Consider the following 19,331-nt stretch of genomic DNA (forward strand, 5'->3'; position numbering starts at 1 on the left):
TCTTCCTCTCCCTAGCATTTCATGCAATGCTTGCGAAACGAGGACGAACGTAGAAATACACTCGGACATGCATGGGGATTAAAAATGTATTTTACCCTTGTTTTATTCAATAGTAATTAATCGAGAAGCCAAAACACATTAATACATTCCCAAAAATAAAATAAAAAAAAATAAAGAAAAACAAAATTAAAATACATGTAAAGTCAAATAGTTTTGCTTCCTTGATCAGTAATCAAGCCAGACCAGAAGGAAAGAGGGCTTCTAATGTTATGTATACAGCATCCTAATTACCAAAAGAACCCCAGAGATCGAGGGACCTTCCATCCATTAACAAATAATTATTTCCACCCAAAAAAAAAAAACTAAGGATTGTAATTTTACAGAGGGAGTGTTCTTCATTTAAGCCCAGATGGCGAGGGCCGACATGGCAAGGGCGCCGCCGAGGAGGGTGCAGTAGGAGGCGACTTGGAACCGCAAATCACAGCTCATCCGACGGCTGAGGAAGTCGGCCGCGATGAGGTCGACGAGGGACATGTAGATGAGGATGCCCGCCGACACCGAGTCCAGCAGGCCCTCCACCACCAGGGCCCGCGGGCTGTTGGCGTTGTAGACGGAGGCTATCCCCGTCCCGACGCCGATCCCCAGCGGCGTTGTGATCGCGAAGAACGTTGCCATGATTATGGCCGACAAGTTCTTGAACCGTGCCTGAGATCGTGAATTGTGGTAGAACAATAATCAAGAACAACAGCCAATAAATAGCTGGGTATTACTATTACATGAACAAGCTTAAAAGTACATGGCTGGTGCAATTTCTCTAGTCTGATAGCGAAAGCCATTTGTCCACTTTCTGATAGCGAAAGCCATATTTGTCCACTCGTTCGAAGGCACGGTGAATTCAGAAAGCAAAAGCTTCGAATTGAAGTGTTTATTTAGGGTCTGTTTAGGGTCTGTTTGGCTCCACTTCACATGTATTCAGATACAGTCATGTACGGTAGAACATTTTGTCAACAAAAGTATTACGAAACTTTACTATCAGCGAAAAGCAGAAATGTGATTCTGAACCAAAACGCAAAGTTTAAATTTCTATTCAGCTGCAAAAAGAAGCTGGTAGAGAAAATATGAAAGTTTGTGCTAGTAATAATACTATTGAAACGGCACTACACCCTCCGCCGCCGTGGCCAAAAAGGCTCTTAAGTGGCTATGTGGTTTGATTTTTGGAACAGCTTCTTCACTCCGCTCCAAAACGAGCAAAGGGTTGTTGTTGTTGTTGTTGTTGTTGTTGTTTAGGCAAAGGGTTAAAACTAGAAAAGAAAAGAAAAGAAAAGAAAAGAAAATCTACAAACCTGAGAGATGCAGCCACCCAATGCAAACCCTTCAAAGAACTGGTGGAAAGAGAGCGCCGCCATTAACGGCCTTATCGTGCACGGACTCCGAGACACGCCCAGTGATAGCCCGATGATCACCGAGTGCGACACGATCCCAAGCTCCAAAATCTGTTAGTTGGTGATTTACAGGAATATAATTATTAAATAATTAAGCGCTAATTACTTAATAATTGCCATTAGCGAGCGGATGATATGCACGGCTAATAGGGGTGGTTTAGACTTTAGATCGAGCACCTGGGAGACGACGACGTGGCGCACGTGCGAGGAGACCTGGCCCTCGTCCCCGTCCCCGTCCCCGTGCGCGTGGCCGTGGTGGTGGCTGTGGCCGTGCGCCGCCGCGTGCGCGAGCATCCCCACGATGTGCACCGCGTCGCGGCCCTTGGCGGAGCCCTCGCCCTCGTCCTCGTCCTCGTCCACGGGCGGCTCCGGCGCCGCGGCGATGATGGAGCGCTCCTCGTCGTCCTCCGCCGCGGCGTCGGTCTCGGCGGCGGCGGCGGCGGCGGTGGCGCGGTGCTTGCGCTCGTAGAACTGGGTGGCGAGGAAGTCGAGGACGAGGGTGGCGAGGGCGGCGGCCATGGCGACGAAGCCGGAGAAGGGGAAGCGGCGCCAGGGGAAGCGGGGGAGGCAGGGGTCGGTGAGCGCGGCCTCGGCGTCGTGGAGCATGTGGACGAAGCCCGTGGCGAGGATGACGCCCGCGGCGAAGGCCTTGGCGAGGGCGAAGAAGCCGCTCTCCGTGCTCAGGAGGCGCCGCCGCTTCCGCCCCGCCGCCAGGGGGATCGCCACGCCCACCATCCCCGCCACCAGGATCGCCGCCATCGCCGCCAGCTTCAGCCGCAGCGCCGCCGCGTCGTCGCGGCACCCCTCCTCCTCCTCCTCCGCCGCGCCGCCGCAGCTCCCCGTCGCCAGCGAGGACGACACCGCCTCTGCACGTAAAAGGAACCGCAACCCATCACGAACTCAATACCCCACCACATACCCAAAAATAATAATAATAAAAATAAAAAAAAAAAAAACCAAAAAAGGAGGGATTTTTACCAGAGAAATGGCGCAACTGGTCGCGGAATCCACTGTAATAATACAAGGAATCCATTTCCTGCTAAGAAAAAAGACAAAATCAGATGGCGAACCGGAGGGGGGTTGGGGGGGCGCCGCAAAACAAAACCTCGTCTTCAACACGAAAAGTAGGTTTTCAAACACTCACTCGGAAACCCGGAAAACCAATTATATCAGAATTTGGGGATTAATTAGAATTAGAATCAAAATTAAGGTAAAACCCTGCCTCGAAGAACGACATCGTGGCACGACGCTATCCCCTCCCCTGCTGTAGGAAATTAGGACTTCGATCTCTCCTCCAATCTCTTTCCTCTTCCTCCAAAGTTCTCCCTTTATTATTATAATAATAATAACATCATATATCATCATACATTATATAGTGCGAGATATATTAGTATAAATAAATATAAAGATATAAAAGTAGAGATCGAGAGAGAGAGGAGGAAGAAGCCTCAGTTCAAAAAAGTGTCGTCATCCAACAAACATCAGAATCTATAAACCATCGAGGAAAAGAGAAGCCACCCGAAGCGCAACAACGGTGTCGCGTGCCGCCCACGAATTATTCCCTGCACCAACTGTACTCCTGCATATCATGAACCAGCAGCGTTATTTGATGATTAAGCCCTTAAATTTCAAATTCCATAGATATAAATTTAACTAAAAACGTATAGAAACTACTTATACTATGGATAATTCTGAATCGATTATCCGATCTTTTAAAATTTTGATTCTACCGTCCAATCTTTCAATTTATTTAATTTGAGTCGGTCAACGATATTTTGACTTAGAATTTTAAGCTACTTGTTAAGTTTAATGAGTTTATAATTGTAAAAATTGTATGAAATATATTTAATAATTCTATAAAAACAAACAATATATTTAAAATTTTGTACTGCTCGGCTGCATGGTACAGCGGGTTCATGCGATAATTTCGAGTTCATGGAGTTAGTGAGTGGGGCAATCGCACTCCGCTCCACGTGCAACGCACGTGAGTAGATCTGCGGTCCGGATGCTCCAGCTGTTGGATCGGACGGCTGAGAAGGGGGTGGGGGTGTGTGGGGTATGATTAGACGTGGAGCTCCGCCGGTGCAGGTTACGGCACGGAAGCGTCAAAATCCTTGGGTGCGCGGCGGTGGGGAAGTCGAGTTTCCGCCGTTGGATTTGCCACGTGGACTGATGGTGACGAGTTGTTTGGTGGTGTCGTAACCATGTCGACATTGTGGCGATGCGCCCGGTGGTGACCGTGTGGACCCGTTGTTCCCGTCTAAACAATCTGACCCGTCCATTTCAGGGGACCCATCAATGGACGGTGGATTTGCCGTCGCGTTGAGCCTTTTGAGCTAAATTTGTTTATCGAAAGTAATTACGAATGGAAGAGCAACGGAGTCCCATGAACATGAAGTATATGGATTATTTTTTATTATCTATTTTTCACAATTGAATTATTACTATTTCACCTGCAACCGCTCAATTCTGAACATCTAATGATTGAAAAATAGGTAGAAAAAATTATACTCAATCTATCAATAATATTCTAATCACATTATATATATGGAACTGCTGAGACTAATTTTGTCATTAGAATATCCGAGTATTAAGAAAAGAGTCGATTGCATTATTGATCCTATCTTTATTAGATTTTCACTTTATTTTTCAAACTTTTAATCCAGTTAAATCCTAATACATAATGAATTATTATCATCGTGTCTCTTCAATTGAAAAAGCTATCGATTTGTCAAAACTACATCAGATGACAAAGTTCGATGCTCAAATGTTTTAGTATTGATATATATGATTAATTTTTATCTAAGAAAATAAATATTTTTAAAAATTATTTTGATTTATCCAAATATTTTATTTTTACCTTCAGTTGCAAAAGCTAAAACTAAAGAAAAATATTATTCCGATAAAAGATTACGAAATAATCATCGCATTGATAATGTGCCTAGCACGTAGGCTAAGTGTGAATGTAAATTCACCTGTCCTAAGCACACATTACCGTATGCGAACGATTCGTAATTAATTTTCTCCGTGCACATCGTTTAAGAGGGCCAACACAGAATTCTTTGAATGGAAGAACTAATTGTAGAAAGTCGAAGTTCACCAATTAAGCTGGATTTATTCCACTTATTAATTGCAATATTATTTTTCAATTTTAATATTATCTGTCCAATTTTTCCCCCCCCCAAAAAAAAAAAACAAATTGCTTGTTTTACGTAGTCTAGAGGAGTACTTCGTGTGCACTTGTTAATGCAATAGTAACTTATCTCAAGTAATATGCTCTACAACAATTAATGGAAGGTCCAGACTCTTTTCCTGTTCTTACTTCTCTATTTCTCCTTGTTCATACTTTTATATCTCCATTGAAGTACGCGTAAATAATATAACATCATCAGACACCATATATAACAATAAAAATTTTCTAAAACATCCTTTGAGCTAAATCAAAATGTTTGAATTAAAGCTACGTGAGCTGGGCTTCTATTTTAGTATGAGTTCCTGATTTTCTCTTCGCCAAACACCGACTATAGAAGGCTACGATTAAACACAAACAAACAAATTGGAAGCCATAAAAATGATAACAAATAACTTACCCAGTACATAGAATTAGATTTAAAACATTAGTCTCCAATAACTTATACAGTCAGAGAAATTTAATTTTCCAGAGTATATCAAAGCAAAGAAAAACTCAATTAGAAGTCTATTAAAGCCATATACCAATTATTTTAAAACTTCCATTTATTCAAAATTGGCCTCTTCGAAATATCACAACTACAGGATCTGAACAGAGCCCACAAAGTTGGGCCAGAGTCGCGCAGGCCCAGGCCCCCGGGTTCCTACATTCCCAGATTTTTAGCAAAGGACAAAATACATACGAAAATGCGATTTAAGTGAACAATGCAATCCAAATGTAAGAAAATTAAAACCCATTATTAACATTAAAACATAAAAAGATATCCAGGGCGCCATTTTCCTATCCTCATTAGTGGGCATAATAATAATAATAATAGTAACAGTAATGTAGAGGCATTAACAACGTATGGTTCTACTACACCAATAAAATTTCTACCTACGAATAATTTAGTCCGATGCACAACAGCTACCGTCGAAATTACAAACAAAAAGCACAACTAAATATGGTCATAGTTAAATTGTAACACGGAGCTAGGGATCACTGTGTGGGACAACGAATACAAAAGATTCAAGTTTTAGTCATGAAGCTAGAGATGATGCTATTGGCAAACATACAATTTCTGAAAGGCTCTTCCAATCCCTTAAAAAAGTGTTCTCTGATGAGATTTAGCTGTATTTAGACAAATATAGCTAAAACCTAATTCATCAGAAGAATGGACATTGATTAGTAGAATCCTCTAAGAAGATTGCACTATTATATTCACTTTCCATACGGGTGGTATCTGTTCCCGTGGCTCCGTCCGGCTCCGCCAGTACCGCCGCCACCGCCGCCAGCCCCACCACTACCGCCACCACCATATCCACCATATGCTCCACCATAGCCATAAGGATAACCGCCACTGTATCCACCATATCCTCCACCACCATACATGGGCCCACCACCAAAACCCGCACCAAAGCCTGTGCCAAAGCCAGCAGCCCCACCATATCCGTAGTTTCTGCCATATCCATAGGTGGGATTTGCGCCATAATAGACTCCGCTGGATCGGTAACCACCACCACCACCACCTCCTCCTCCTCCTCCTCCTCCTCCTCCTCCATACCCATAAGCACTACCGCGATGAGAACCACCACCACCACGTGAGTAACCAGTTGCATGACTACCCCTTCCGCTGTAACTAGGGTTCCCGCCAGCATTCTTCGGTTCGGCCTTTTTTATTTCAACCTGCAATATTTGGGAAGCAATTAACAAGTCACTATATGTAATCTATTTTATGTAATATATGATTCTGCGGAAATGGGTCATTATTTTAATGCTTATATATTTCTAAACAGAGAAAAGAAGATGAAAATCATGGACAAACAAATGAAAATTCTAGTATCACACAAATGGAATATACTATGTTTAATCTATCTTCACACACTTCAAATGAATCAAAAATGGATGGATTTTGACCACCAATTTATTAGCTTTTTACTTGCAAAACTCTAAGTGATCAAAAACAATCATATACGTCGTAAGAATTTGAGAATTATGTTGCTATATCGTCACGAATAAAATAATAAAATATATTAGTTTGCTGTCCACTTGGTAACAATGTATGCAGACCTCGTTAACTAAAGGTCATTCCGAAATAGGCCGTGTTAAGTGTTAACTGTCAGTTGTTAATGGAGTCCCCAAAACATTAGCCAGACAGCAGGCAGAGTAACCTCTAAATCAGCTGAAATGTAAAATCAAAACAGATAAAGTTGACGAGTTGTCATTGTGTCTATCAAAATATTAAAAACAAAAAGGGGAGGAAGTTGAACGACCTATTTCATAATGGTGTTTAGTTGAGAAGGCCTCCATATATCTATCTTGCGAGCTAGACCAAATGGTATAGCCTCAGTTAACTTTTGATCTATCGCTTCTTTCTCAACGAATACAACCTAAGATGTCCGGAAACATCTTTGAATCTACGGATTCCTTCTGATGCTGCTTGCTAAACAAGAATTAGGCCTTAACTAATTTCAAATAAGCTGCGAAACATAAGGTCCAAAAAAGGCATCTCAATCAAGTACCAGAAACTTTCTACTAGCATGTACAAATTCAGATTTGCAGCCTGGTCTACAACTTGGAATAATCAAACAAGCTATGATACAGCGTAAACTTTGAGTGTTTCTAACAGACTCGCATATTTCCTACTTGAAAATGAGATTCTAATGAGTCAATTCAATGTCTAACTTAGGAGGGAGGAGTTCATACCAAGCTCGAATAGTATTTATATATGTGAATTTCTAAATGTTTTTCAATCTAAATCAATGAAATTAATGCAATACTAAAGCACATCAAGTAACCAAACCTGCTTCCCTCCAAGACTATGCATCCGACCTTCAGAAATGACTTTCTCGACAGCCTCTTCGCTTTCAAAAGTGACAAAGCCAAAGCCCCGTGAACGTCCAGTTCCATGGTCAAGCATTATCATGTGCTCAACTACCTTCCCATAGGCCTCAAAATGTTCCTTCAACTCATCTGAAATATTCTATTTTGAGTTTTACATATAAACTTTGTTTAACAGGAGGCCTCGTAAGTGCAGCTATTACCTTCCGTAAATGATGGGGGTATCCCACCGACAAAGATCTTTCTTGTCTTAGGGCCTCCTTTTGTTGAGATGTCTTCTCTAGGAACTGTCCTCTTAACTTCCACCTGAATTGAAACACAACAAAGAATTCCAATGATTCAGTTACTTTCTTAAATCTAATTGATAAATTACAGATAACAGGCTTCCTGAAACAAGCAAGATTACTCAAAGTCAAACAACTAAAGAGTGACAACAGTCTTACCGTTCTACCATCTATAACATGCTCATCCTCCAAAACTTTGTCAATAACAGATGGATCAGAAAACGTAACAAACCCGAATCCTCGAGGCATCTGCGTGTGTTTGTCCTTCATAATCACAGAATCACTTATAGCACCATATATCTCAAAATGCTTCCTGAAGGTAGCTGTAGCAAAATATTCAAGAATAACAAGGAATGAAACAAGGTATCTAGTGGGCTTACTAGAGAAGATGATAAATCAGTGAATTTGAAAGACTGAAATGGCTCTAACAAATATTGAATCATTCATTTCGAAGAAGTAACGGTAACTTTCCAACAATCTCAGCATAAAAATCATGGGAAACATCAAAATTTTATTCATCTCGTCATGCATTACAACACCATATAGAAATTATAGTTTTATAAGCCTCGTACTCATGTTTACAAAAAAAGAAAAACTCTTCAAAATTACCAAATATATTAATATTCAACCCCAAATTAAAAGGATGGCACATCATGCAATTTCAGAGCACCAAGGTTTGGAAAAAAAAGGGGGGGAAAGAAAATGCATCAACAGCTCAATGTTGGATACATTTAAAGGCACTCTTGGGATAGTTGGCCTGACAAAGAAGCCAGATTTAAGGCTCACTTCTAGCCTTCCTCATTCAGATTGCAGAGGAGTTGCCAACAAGGGGAAAAGAGACAAAGCTCCTAGAGGGTCCAAATCCATTATGTTAATAAATTGAGAGTTGAGACTGACAATTCAGCTAGACATAAAAAATGAGCAGAGCTCAGATCAGATGCACTATGTAGGTCCTACAGCAATAAAACCTATGTAGTTAGCTCAATCAGGAATTAGTAGCTCCATACAACCTTTCAACTGAGACCAGCTCCTCTCATGTAAATTTAAACTATCAGGAATTCAATTCAAATCCGATGTATGTAGGCTATAGCACGCTTCAATCCAACCAAATGTAACGAAATGTATGTAGGCTATAGCACTTCAATTCAAATATGAAATGACAGCCATTCTATTCCATTCAACACTTTAACTGTACCGACATTCTACTAAATGATAGCAGATTAATTACAACCACATGATAAAATATATATCAATCTTGTGACCGTAGTGAGATACCTCTAGATTGCCAACAGGTTCTTAGCCATGAAAGAAAGAAAATGGTAGAGGCCGTTTAAAAAAGAGGTACGTTAAGAAGCCCGTTTCTTAATCAACAATGAACTATGTCTGGAAGAAAAATTTACAGAATGCTGTCAACAATTCACTCATGCTAACTCAAACCACCTTTTATGGCAAAGTCAGGAATAAGATGTTAGACGATATTGCCAAAAACATGGGAGAGGAAAACATAGCACAACTGGTAATTGCTATTCAATACTGCTGTGGTGCAGAGCAACTGGAGAAAAATTTCATATTGAAGAGGGGCAAAAAAGTTGTTGTTTTGAACACAATTTGTTTTCCATAGGACTAATTTAGTATTACATGAATTTGAGGGGAAAAAATTACAGTTCATCAGGTAACAATTGCAAACAGCGGAAAATTTATAATTATGTTTATTTTCCACATATGCCTATCTCTAAATTAGAATCCACAGAAGGATGAAATTGCTTAGAGTGGCTATTTCAAGATTCACAATTCCTATTTGAATCTCTAGGCCTGCATGAAGGTCAAAAAGTCAAAGTACTCGATCAATTCTGCTAGGGTATTACTATTGATCTAAAGACTATGTTTCCACAGTGTATAGTGCTTCAAAGGCTCCACAGATTCGAGACTAACATATCATGCTAAAAAAACAAATCTATTTTAATGCCACACGTAAGAGGTAAAATATATGACTTTTACGGTGATATGGTATTATATAATTTGAATTTTAGTTTGGTTAAATTTGTTTGTACGCAGAAAATTTAATTGGCAGATACCTGTCTCTCCTATTTTATAGTTGTGAACCTATGCAGAAGGCAATGATACTAACAACAATGTTCACAAGGATGACAATATGATAGGCAATGCTCTTGATGTCGACCCATAGAATAAGGGGTCGTAATAGCATGTCGGGGGTGTTTCAAGTGAATACTCCTGATTTACTACCTTACGTTCCATTTTCTTGACCAATAACTAAAATGGCCTATTAGGGTTTAGAAGCAAGTTACTCACTGAGTTTTATGTGTATTAAATATAATAAGAGTGTTGGTCTTTTATATTACTTAACAAATTGCAATACTTTTAAATGAATAGAATACAAAGACTTGAACCTTACTCTTGTTATTTGCAACTAATAAGATTTCCATTTTTTGCCCTTGTTATTTGCAACTAATAAGATTTCCATTTTTTGAGCAGTATATCACTCCACTTTTTTATATTCTTCAATCAAGTTTTCTATCAAATGATTATTTCGTACATTTAATTAATAGGATCTTAAGTTCTTACGATTCGATTTTGCAACTCAATATTGCTGACCCTTTAGTTCACCAAACTTAGGTGGGATCTCAATTATGACAATCGTGAGCATTAATGTAAGAGTTCACATATGTGTAACTAGCTAAACCAACCAAGTCAAAACTAAAGCAACCAGTCAAATGTATACATAAATGCAGGTGGATGCCCATGATGGTGTAATGGCTTGGCAAAAGCAAATAATGTTCCAGAAAAATTTTACACCCTACTTTCTCAGGTAGAGAATACAAGTAAAAAAAACGCCAACAAAAGCTTAAGGTACTATGAACTATCCGACAGAATAGTTTAAATCATCATGACCAAAATAAACAACACTCACGAAAAAGCCACATCTCACAATTGCTATGAAAGAAAGATGAAAGCATCTTAAATTTGGGGCTGAAAATCTTTTCGCAGTGAACAAAGAGTTCCTAACTGTTGCTACAAGCGCACAAATACACATCGGCATCATAAAAAATAAACAATTATTCTTGTATTCATCAAAGAAACAAATTTAGTAAGCACCCATTATTCACAATCAGGAGAAAAACACTCATTAACACAAATAAAATATCTTTGCACAAAAATGAAACTTGAAACTTCTTCTTCCATATTAATAGCAAATGTGAACAATTATTGCGAATACATTGGATACCTTCAGTGGTCTCCCAAGCAACCCCTCCAACGAAGATTTTCCTACAAAAATCAAAACTACAGATTACTCCATGCGCCAGAAAGACCAAAATAGTACCGATCTATAAACAGAAGCTAGAAAACCCTAAAACCGTACTACTAACCCCGAAGAAGAGGAATCACCAGTGGAAGCCTTCGCTTCCTCACCACCTCCACTCCCTCCGTTATCTACCCCAACTCCGCGATCTTCTCCGCCCCCTTCTCCTTCATCCCCTCTTCCCACTCCTCCTCCTTCCTCCTCCTCCTCCTCCTCTTCAACCTCCTCCTCCACTTCCTCTTCAACCTCCTCCTCAACCTCATCGAATCCATTATCACCATACTGATTCTCCTCCCCGAAACCCTCCATCGGCCTCGCTTCCTCCACCGACCACAACACCTGCAAACAACAACCGATTAGCGCGATTAAAAAAACCCCCCTTTTCCAGAAATCAAAGCTAAAACCCTAGAAGGGATCACCTTCGGATTGGCGCTAGGGTTTCGATCGATGTGGGGGAGGTGAGAAGAGATCAAGCTCGGATGCGAAGAAACCCTAGGCTGGGGTGTCGAGGCGAGCTCCGGGCGCCGCTTCGTTTGTGGGAGTTGTATGCGACTACGAGAGAAAAGTGGGGTGACGGCGATAGGGGAGTGGAATGGTCCGATTTTAAACACGGGGGTCGCGTGTGGACGGGACGAGTACAATGTTCCGCAGGCGCATTTTAACGAACGTGCGCGCGGCTCTAGAGAGTGTGATGTGCGGTGATCCGTCGTCACCCATCGTTTCGGCGCATTAAGATTCGTGAGAACTTTAATCAGTGAACCGGTTCTACCGTGTCATCGATAGACCAAAACGGACCGAATAGTGCTTGTACCCCAAAAATAAATAAAAAATCACTTTTTTTTCGTGAATCCTCACAATAACTTCCCATTGCAGGTAGAAAAAAATAATAATAATAAATTGAGATATTAGTTACTAACCTTTATTCAATTTTGGAATTTAATTCTTATTTTTAAATTTTTTACAATCCAATTCGTAATATTATTTTAAGTATTTTAGCCTCAATTGCTAACATAAATTCTAATAATTAAATGTCCGGTTAGTAAATTTTTTAATTATCGTCAATATTAGTTAAATTATAATGTGACAATATTTTCTCCAAAAAGAAGCAAGAATACATTACTAATGAATCTTTCTTTTTTGCTAAATAAACATAGTGAATATATACATTAATTACAAGCAATTAGCCATCCAAACATACAATTTATTATATAGAAGTTTTCTCTAAAAGTTATAAACAAATAAATTCTTATCATTATCATTTTAGTCATACTATTTAAATTTCTAAGTACTATCATAGGGTACTGAAAAAAAAATGAATTAAGTGAGTGATCATCCAAAGAGCTTTTCTTTCTCACGCTTTTCTTTTAACTTAGATAGTGGATCACTCGTATTACATGTTGTGTGAGTGTGTGACTAAATTATTCAAAGTACATTTGCCAATAGAAAAATTCCTTAGTCAAGTTAAATTTTTCATACCAACTGTTCCTAGAGCAAGTGGCAAAGGACTTGGTAATTGGCATTCGAGATCCAAATTCGAATCCTAGTTGATTCACATTTCTAACTAAGTTTACTTCTAAATGAAATAAACGAAGCGAGTAGCGTGCTACCTATCTCTCTCTCTCAAAAAAAAAAAAAAAAAAAAGAAGATAAATTTTTCATGAGTACAATCTATACATGTTAGATGTGACTCGAAATCTACTATCGATTCAGGTTCGGGTTTACGACTCGCCGACAGCTTCGCGGTGCGACCAATTTGGAAAAAAAAATTATGGAGGAAAAATGAATATCTGTGGTGGGTAGTGCGGGGGGCGGAGCCCCCCGCGGTACGGATCGGATACGAAACCCGTTATGAGTTTTTCTTTTTTCGTTTTTCGTTTATGCCCTAGAGGCGTGTGATCGTGGTTGGTTGTAATCTGAAGAACATTGTATTTCCTTTTCGTTCCATAGTGAAGTTCTCTCCTCCCTCGCCCGTGGTTTTTCCCTGCAAAGGGTTTTCCACGTAAATCAGTGTCTCTTTATTTTCTGCTTGTGGTTTGATTGTGTTTTGTGTTCGTCATTTCGTTTCTGTTTGTGCGTTTGTCGTAACAGTTCCTTTTCCGCGCATTGGCTCCGACCGAAATGATTTTTCATTCTACACATGCGAATCGGAAAAAAAACTATTCGGACTTTAGTAACCGAACCCAGCATGAAATATCTATTAGTTAAGTTTGGTATGAGTTTTAGCTAGGATGTTTTGAGATTACTTAGGCCTCCAAAATTGCTCAACGTTAGTCTTTCCACTGATGAAAATTAAAGTTTGATTGTGATATATTCTAATCATAAAGAATCAAGATTCATCTTGTGGATGAATTCAATATACTCGATATATTAATCTTTCTAAATTTGATGTTATTAGACTGATTTTTTTTTTTNACTTTGTATTCCCTTTTTCGTTCCATAGTGAAGTTCTCTCCTCCCTCGCCCGTGGTTTTTCCCTGCAAAGGGTTTTCCACGTAAATCTGTGTCTCTTTATTTTTCTGCTTGTGGTTTGATTTTTTTTTGTGTTCGTCATTTCGTTTCCGTTTGTGCGTTTGTCGTAACAATACATATACCTATATATTATTTTTCTTAAATTTTTGCTACGTGGTGAATCCTCTTTCACCGTTGGCTTTCATCTTTCTATTCCCATATCCATCCAATACTTCATCTTTTTGACTCCACCTCTCAATTAATGTATTTATATAGTTCCATCTTTATCCAATGCTTTATCTTCCTAACCCTCACCTCTTTACATGATCCTATTTCAATCCAATGCTTTATCTTTCTAACCCCCACTTCTTAGTAACGTGTTTACATTGTTTCATCTCGAATCCAATGCTTCATTTTTCTAATTTCTACCTCTCAATTGCTTTCATAAGAACAAATGAGTAAAATAAAATTTCTTCATATTTCGATGTCGATTGTGCGATGAAGGTGTGTATGAGGTAGAAATTTTTTTATTACTTTTTTCATTATTATTATATGTGATTTATTTATCAAAATTATAAATTTTGCTATATCTATATCTATATTTGTTTTATATTTTATATTTGTGTTTATTGAAGTCTCATGTCAAATCAAAAAATTTAAAGCTTTTATTTTATTTATATTTTATCTTTTATAGTATCATTCCGTTGCAATGTGTGAGTAACTTTAGTGTCTCTCTATTGGTACATTAGAGAAAGCTATATTATCCGACCCAATTAAAATTAACTTCGAAATATTTTTTTTTAGGTTTGCAAAATAAAAAAATTGCATTTGATTAAATTCTAGTGGAAATCAATCACAATGGATTACAAAAATAATGAAAGAGGTACTTTTATTAATATAATCTTTATTAAGAAATATGATTAAAAATTTTGGTTATTGTCTTCTTTTTCTTTTGTTTTTTTGCAATCACAAACAAAATTAACACAAGGAGTTTATTTAAGAACATCATCTATAAAATGTGCACATTATTCTTGCATAGTATCCTTACCATCCAAAAACTTTTACTGTTTTTTAATTTAAAATTTATTTTTAAAAATTTGACAGTTAATTAACTGGGGTAAATAGCTTCTAACCCTGAGGAAAAACCTACATGAGCTAATGCTTGAACCGTGTCCACCGCATCACCCACGGTGGGTATATTGATAGGCTGTCCCCAGATGACATGGTAGGCCCTGTCCATGGAACGATTTTTTTATGGAAATGCTCGTTTCTTAAAATATTTTTTTCGGATTATTTCTCAGAAAGTTGATTGCACCATCAGTTCTCACATTTGCTTAAATTCTTCAATCATGTTTTTATATTTTTCATTTTTGTAAATGTAATATGTATTGGTTGATTCTGTTATTAACTCCGATGAGAAAAATGATCATGTCACAAAGGTTACTTGTTACATGCGTGACCATTTTTGTTAAAGCTAATGGGCATTTCAAAATTCAACAACAAAATTTTAATTAAGATAAATAATAAATTTAAAAGATTAATAATAGTGAAATTTGGATAAAACTTTGAAAATCAAAATGTGCAATTATTTTTTTTTGAAAAAATTATAATAGCTATCTACTTTATTAATTAAAATGATAAATTCAATCATACAAAGCGAGACAGCTGAGCCTAAAAAAAGACTAGCCAAAAAAAAAAAGTATTACAAACTCTAAACAGAGAGGTTATAACATGAACGATGAGACCGTAAATCTAACAAAACTGAGCCCAATCCTTCACCAAACCTCTTATTCCGGAGGCAATGCTCAAGGCTCTTAACTAGATTCTGAAATAACAACTTTTTTTTTTTCAACCAAATGACCCACTAATAAGCTGCAATAGTGACCAATCAGGTGGTCGCAACCACACAGGTCCTTTCTATCACCAACCTCTCCCAAAGAGCTTTGACAGTTTTTACAGCTACAAGCACATAAGCCCCATTGAGGTTCAATCAACAATATATATATATACATAAATCTATCGATCGTTGCTAGCACAAATGGCAAATGACTCGATTATTGGTATTTAAGGTTCCAAATTCGAATCCTAATTGATTCACATTTTTAGATAAATTTATTTCTAAATAAAATAAATAAAACGGATAGCATGCTATCTATTATATATATATATATATATATATATCAACCTACAGTGCGCAGCTGAAAAAGAAAATGATCAACATCCCACAGAGAACGCAAAAAAGTTGTCGCTCCCACAAACTCTGTTATCGCATTCACATCTACCGTAGGGATGCTATTCCTGAACACCACCAACATAAAAACCAAAAAAAGCTTTATTTATTACTTTCATAGATCAAACTGTACAATTACTATTGTTATTATTATTATTATGAGAATGGGAATAATAACTTTCACGAGGAAGCAATAAATTGTTTGTAGCGGAGCAATAAATTGTTTGCAGCAATGATGCCGCGGCGCCCATGTAACGTGCATACATGGTATGCTCGCTCCGCAGCAGCTTGAGTTGTTACCTTCACCGGGCGATAACGTAGAAACACGTGAAGGCCCATCCACGTCAGACCATGTTTCTATTGGCGAAAGCCACGGGCCCCGCAAAAAGCAACCAGTAGACACTCGACACGTCGTCTGTTTGGTAGGTCCCTTTGGAGTTTGGTGCGTATAAAACCCCCACACCGCAGCTTCGACGCCACCTCCGCTAGAGAGAGAGAGAGAGGGGAGGGAGATGGGGAAGTCGCACCCGAACCCGATAGTGTGGATCTACGTAGCCCTAACTCTTTTCGTCGTCCTCCTCCTCTCCTTCGCCCCCACCCATCACCACCTCCGCCCACACCGCCGCCTCAAGCTCCGCTCCTCCTTCGCCCCCCGCGGCGACGGCGGAGGAGGAGGAGGAGGGCACCAGGTCCCCTTCGATCCGCTCATCGCCGACATCGAGCGCCGCCGCGAGGATCGGGAGTGGGAGCGCGCGCACTACAACTTCAGCCATGGCGGCGGCGGCGGTGGAGAGGGAGATGCGGCGCCGGGAATGGAGTCGCAGCCCGAGTGGGAGGAGTTCATGGACGCCGAGGACTACATCAACGACGAGGATCGCTTCAACGTGACGCGCCGCATCGAGGAGCTCTTCCCCAAGGTCGACGTGGCGCCCGCGGACGGGGCCATCACCGCGGAGGAGCTCACCGAGTGGAACCTCGCCCAGGCGCAGCGCGAGGTTATGCATCGGACGCAGCGGGATTTGGAGCTCCACGACAAGAACCGCGACGGATTCATCTCCTTCGCCGAGTACGAGCCCCCCAGTTGGGCCCATACATTCCACGGTCAGTGTTTGATTCCTTGGATTAATTAAATTCCCTCCCCCCCTTTTTGATTTTTTTTTTATTATGTCGTTAATGCTTTGCTCTGTTTGAGTCCACATTCGTTTCTCTTTTAATTTGAAATTAATCTATGATGTAGCAAAATTAAATCTTTGAGTTAAAATTCCGATCATTCCATCTTAGTTTTGGCGTTAATTGAGCTTTTTTCTGGCGTTTCCAATGGGTTATTGGCATGAAATAGACGGTTTTTTACATCATTATTGGGAATTCCAGATGATATAGGGTGAATTTGTGTTTGGTTATAAGGGAATCGACATACATCGTCTTGTGATATTTAGAAATAGGAGAATATGGAAGGATTTTTGGAGTTCTTATATGATCCCTAAAGGTCGCACATTTTGCCTTATAATGCATTATAAAGAAGCAGAAGAAAACTAAACAAGAACGGCCGTGTCGAGGTTAAAGTGCGGTTCATGCGAAATATGATAACAGTTCAGAGCAAACGAAGAAATATTAAAGTTTGGTGCCTTGTTCAAGAGTACTTCGTTAATTGTAAATTTGATTTATGGGCAGAAAATAACACAACAAATGATGGGATGGGTTGGTGGAAAGAGACCCACTTTAATGCTTCTGATGTGGATGGTGATGGCCTTCTTAATCTAACAGAGTTCAATGAGTATGGGTTCTGCTCTTATCAGTCTTTTTTTAAAAAAATTTTTATTTTGACCTCTCCCATTGACTCTTTACATGTTCCTCCAGCTTCTTACATCCAGCAGACAGTGCCAATCCAAAGATTATACATTGGTTGTGTCAAGAAGAGATCAGGTGCAACTCGATACCGTTTCATTTTCTTCCCTGCAAATTGCAATCCTTCTAGTTGTTTTATCATAAACCTGTTTGTATGGTGATAGAGTGTGTTGGAAAGTACTATTGGAGTGCTATGTAACAGAAATAATTGCAAAGTTGTGCATGAGATACTTCACAAATTCAGATATTGAAAGTTTCTATTCCTTTGCTTCATAAGATGCAAACTACTTTGTTTGCATCTTGTGGCGTTTCAAGGAGCCAGGTTTTCTTATTTGGTTTTTTAACTTCAGGGAAAGAGATCAGGACAAAGACGGCAAGCTTAATTTTCAAGAATTTTTCAATGGATTGTTTAGCTTAGTACGTGCTCATGATGAAGTCGAGACTACTTCGCATGAAACTGATAGCTCCGGGGAGGCTCCTGCTAAGAAGTTGTTTTCACAGCTTGACAAGGATAAGGATGGGTATGCATTGAGAGTTGTATTTCTCATTTTAGCTCAAAGTGTACTTTCGCCCAACCCAAGCTTGGCACATTCCTTTGCAGGCTGTTGTCCGCAGATGAACTGAAGCCTGTAATTGGTAATATTCACCCATCTGAACATTACTATGCAAAGCAGCAGGCTGATTATGTGCTTTCACAGGTAATTGTTAAATAGATCTTTTGGGAGTTTAATCTTTCTTTACATCTCCCAAATTCCCAAAATTTCTTATTTACGTCTATAGCAGAAGTCTTGTGGGATAAATGATAAATCCTATAGACCCGTGAACTATGTGCTTTTATGGACCGCCACGCAATTCTGTAGTTAGTTTTGGTTTGTTTATAACTGCATATTCTTCATAACGTGACTTTGGTAACCCCTTGATCTTTTGGTACCAAATGCAGGCGGACACTGACAAAGATGGGCGTCTCAGTTTGAAAGAGATGATTGAGAACCCCTATGTGTTTTATAGTTCCATATTTGCTGAGGATGATTATGGATATCATGATGAATTTCGCTAGCTCTCTGAAGGTATTTTATGCGACTTTACTCTCTTATTTAATAAAAAATGTTAGCTGATCCTTGCTTTTAGCCTTTCGATGATTGCATCAAATTTTCAGGAAGCATAATTGTCGCCATCAGTTTGGTGCTACTTAAGAAGCCATTTTCCTTTTCAGATTGAATTGAGCTTTACATTATCTCATCAGCGTAAGTTCGTCCATCGTCTATATTATGGTAGTTGTTTGGCTATCGTAATCGTTTTCATTTAATATCTAATATATATCCCCACATATATCACCGTACTCTCTTTTGGGCAGGTCAAATTCAGCTAATTCTCTGGCCTGGTCGCTTTGAGACCCTCGAGCTATATCATGTTTTTTAATTCTTTGTAGTCAAGTTTGTTTTATCCTAGAAAGACTGAAAACCTACTGCAAAAAATGGGGCATGCATGTACAATAGAGACAGAAGATGTATATTTATCTGAGGTTTAATCATTGTTATTAATTAGTTTGTAAAGGTATGATAATCATATCTTTTGGTTCTTCCAAACTTTTCTGTTGCTGTATGGGTATATGAAAAGAAAAGCTGGAAACTTTTGCCTTGAGGAAATGTGGTTTTGCTTCAACGAAAAGTTCTCCGTGCAATATATGGAGCCGACTAGTTAGGCAAGATGATTTACATCTCATCTTGCTTTCGGATTCGGCCTTGTTTAATCC

General features: G+C 39.2%; 3 protein-coding genes across 5 annotated transcripts; 1 reads left to right on the plus strand and 2 right to left on the minus strand.

Annotated features, from left to right (window-relative positions):
* LOC109711055 (zinc transporter 7-like) lies at nt 75-2,867 on the minus strand. Its single transcript, XM_020233941.1, has 5 exons — nt 2,665-2,867; nt 2,421-2,478; nt 1,620-2,308; nt 1,344-1,493; nt 75-705 (listed from the first exon to the last, which is right to left on the minus strand). The coding sequence occupies exons 1-5, from the start codon at nt 2,677-2,679 to the stop codon at nt 400-402; spliced, it is 1,218 nt and encodes a 405-aa protein (XP_020089530.1). The 5' UTR covers nt 2,680-2,867; the 3' UTR covers nt 75-399.
* Nucleotides 5,351-11,652, minus strand: LOC109710574 (heterogeneous nuclear ribonucleoprotein A2 homolog 1-like). Of its 2 annotated transcripts, XM_020233267.1 has the most exons (7): nt 11,475-11,652; nt 11,123-11,394; nt 10,981-11,021; nt 7,896-8,059; nt 7,656-7,758; nt 7,415-7,584; nt 5,833-6,297 (listed from the first exon to the last, which is right to left on the minus strand). In XM_020233267.1, the coding sequence occupies exons 2-7, from the start codon at nt 11,362-11,364 to the stop codon at nt 5,833-5,835; spliced, it is 1,185 nt and encodes a 394-aa protein (XP_020088856.1). In that variant the 5' UTR covers nt 11,365-11,394; nt 11,475-11,652. The 2 variants fall into 2 exon arrangements, with proteins under 2 accessions (XP_020088857.1, XP_020088856.1); XM_020233268.1 differs by lacking the exon at nt 11,475-11,652 and having other exon boundaries at nt 5,351-6,297; nt 11,123-11,364.
* LOC109711027 (reticulocalbin-2) lies at nt 16,199-19,224 on the plus strand. 2 transcript variants are annotated; one of them, XM_020233903.1, is made up of 8 exons: nt 16,199-16,834; nt 17,405-17,507; nt 17,591-17,656; nt 17,929-18,099; nt 18,180-18,276; nt 18,519-18,645; nt 18,707-18,822; nt 18,933-19,224. In XM_020233903.1, exons 1-6 carry the CDS (start codon nt 16,246-16,248, stop codon nt 18,633-18,635), a joined length of 1,143 nt encoding a protein of 380 aa, XP_020089492.1. In that variant the 5' UTR covers nt 16,199-16,245; the 3' UTR covers nt 18,636-18,645; nt 18,707-18,822; nt 18,933-19,224. The 2 variants fall into 2 exon arrangements, with proteins under 2 accessions (XP_020089492.1, XP_020089491.1); XM_020233902.1 differs by having other exon boundaries at nt 18,735-18,822.

Source organism: Ananas comosus, linkage group 5 (genome assembly GCF_001540865.1).
Source record: "Ananas comosus cultivar F153 linkage group 5, ASM154086v1, whole genome shotgun sequence".
Classification (NCBI taxonomy): domain Eukaryota; kingdom Viridiplantae; phylum Streptophyta; class Magnoliopsida; order Poales; family Bromeliaceae; genus Ananas; species Ananas comosus.

Coding starts and splice junctions, on each gene's coding strand:
- LOC109710574 (XM_020233268.1), bottom strand. CDS start 11,364: ATGGAGGGTTTCGGGGAGGAGAATCAGTATGGTGATAATGGATTCGAT. Junction 8,060..10,980: donor TGCTTGGGAGACCACTGAAG/GTATCCAATGTA, acceptor ATTTTGCTACAG/CTACCTTCAGGAAGCATTTT. Junction 6,298..7,414: donor ATAGTCTTGGAGGGAAGCAG/GTTTGGTTACTT, acceptor CAAATATTGCAG/GTTGAAATAAAAAAGGCCGA.
- LOC109711055 (XM_020233941.1), bottom strand. Junction 2,309..2,420: donor CCAGTTGCGCCATTTCTCTG/GTAAAAATCCCT, acceptor TTTTACGTGCAG/AGGCGGTGTCGTCCTCGCTG. Junction 706..1,343: donor TGGGTGGCTGCATCTCTCAG/GTTTGTAGATTT, acceptor TCACGATCTCAG/GCACGGTTCAAGAACTTGTC.
- LOC109711027 (XM_020233903.1), top strand. CDS start 16,246: ATGGGGAAGTCGCACCCGAACCCGATAGTGTGGATCTACGTAGCCCTA. Junction 16,835..17,404: donor TTGGGCCCATACATTCCACG/GTCAGTGTTTGA, acceptor ATTTATGGGCAG/AAAATAACACAACAAATGAT. Junction 17,657..17,928: donor TTGTGTCAAGAAGAGATCAG/GTGCAACTCGAT, acceptor TTTTAACTTCAG/GGAAAGAGATCAGGACAAAG.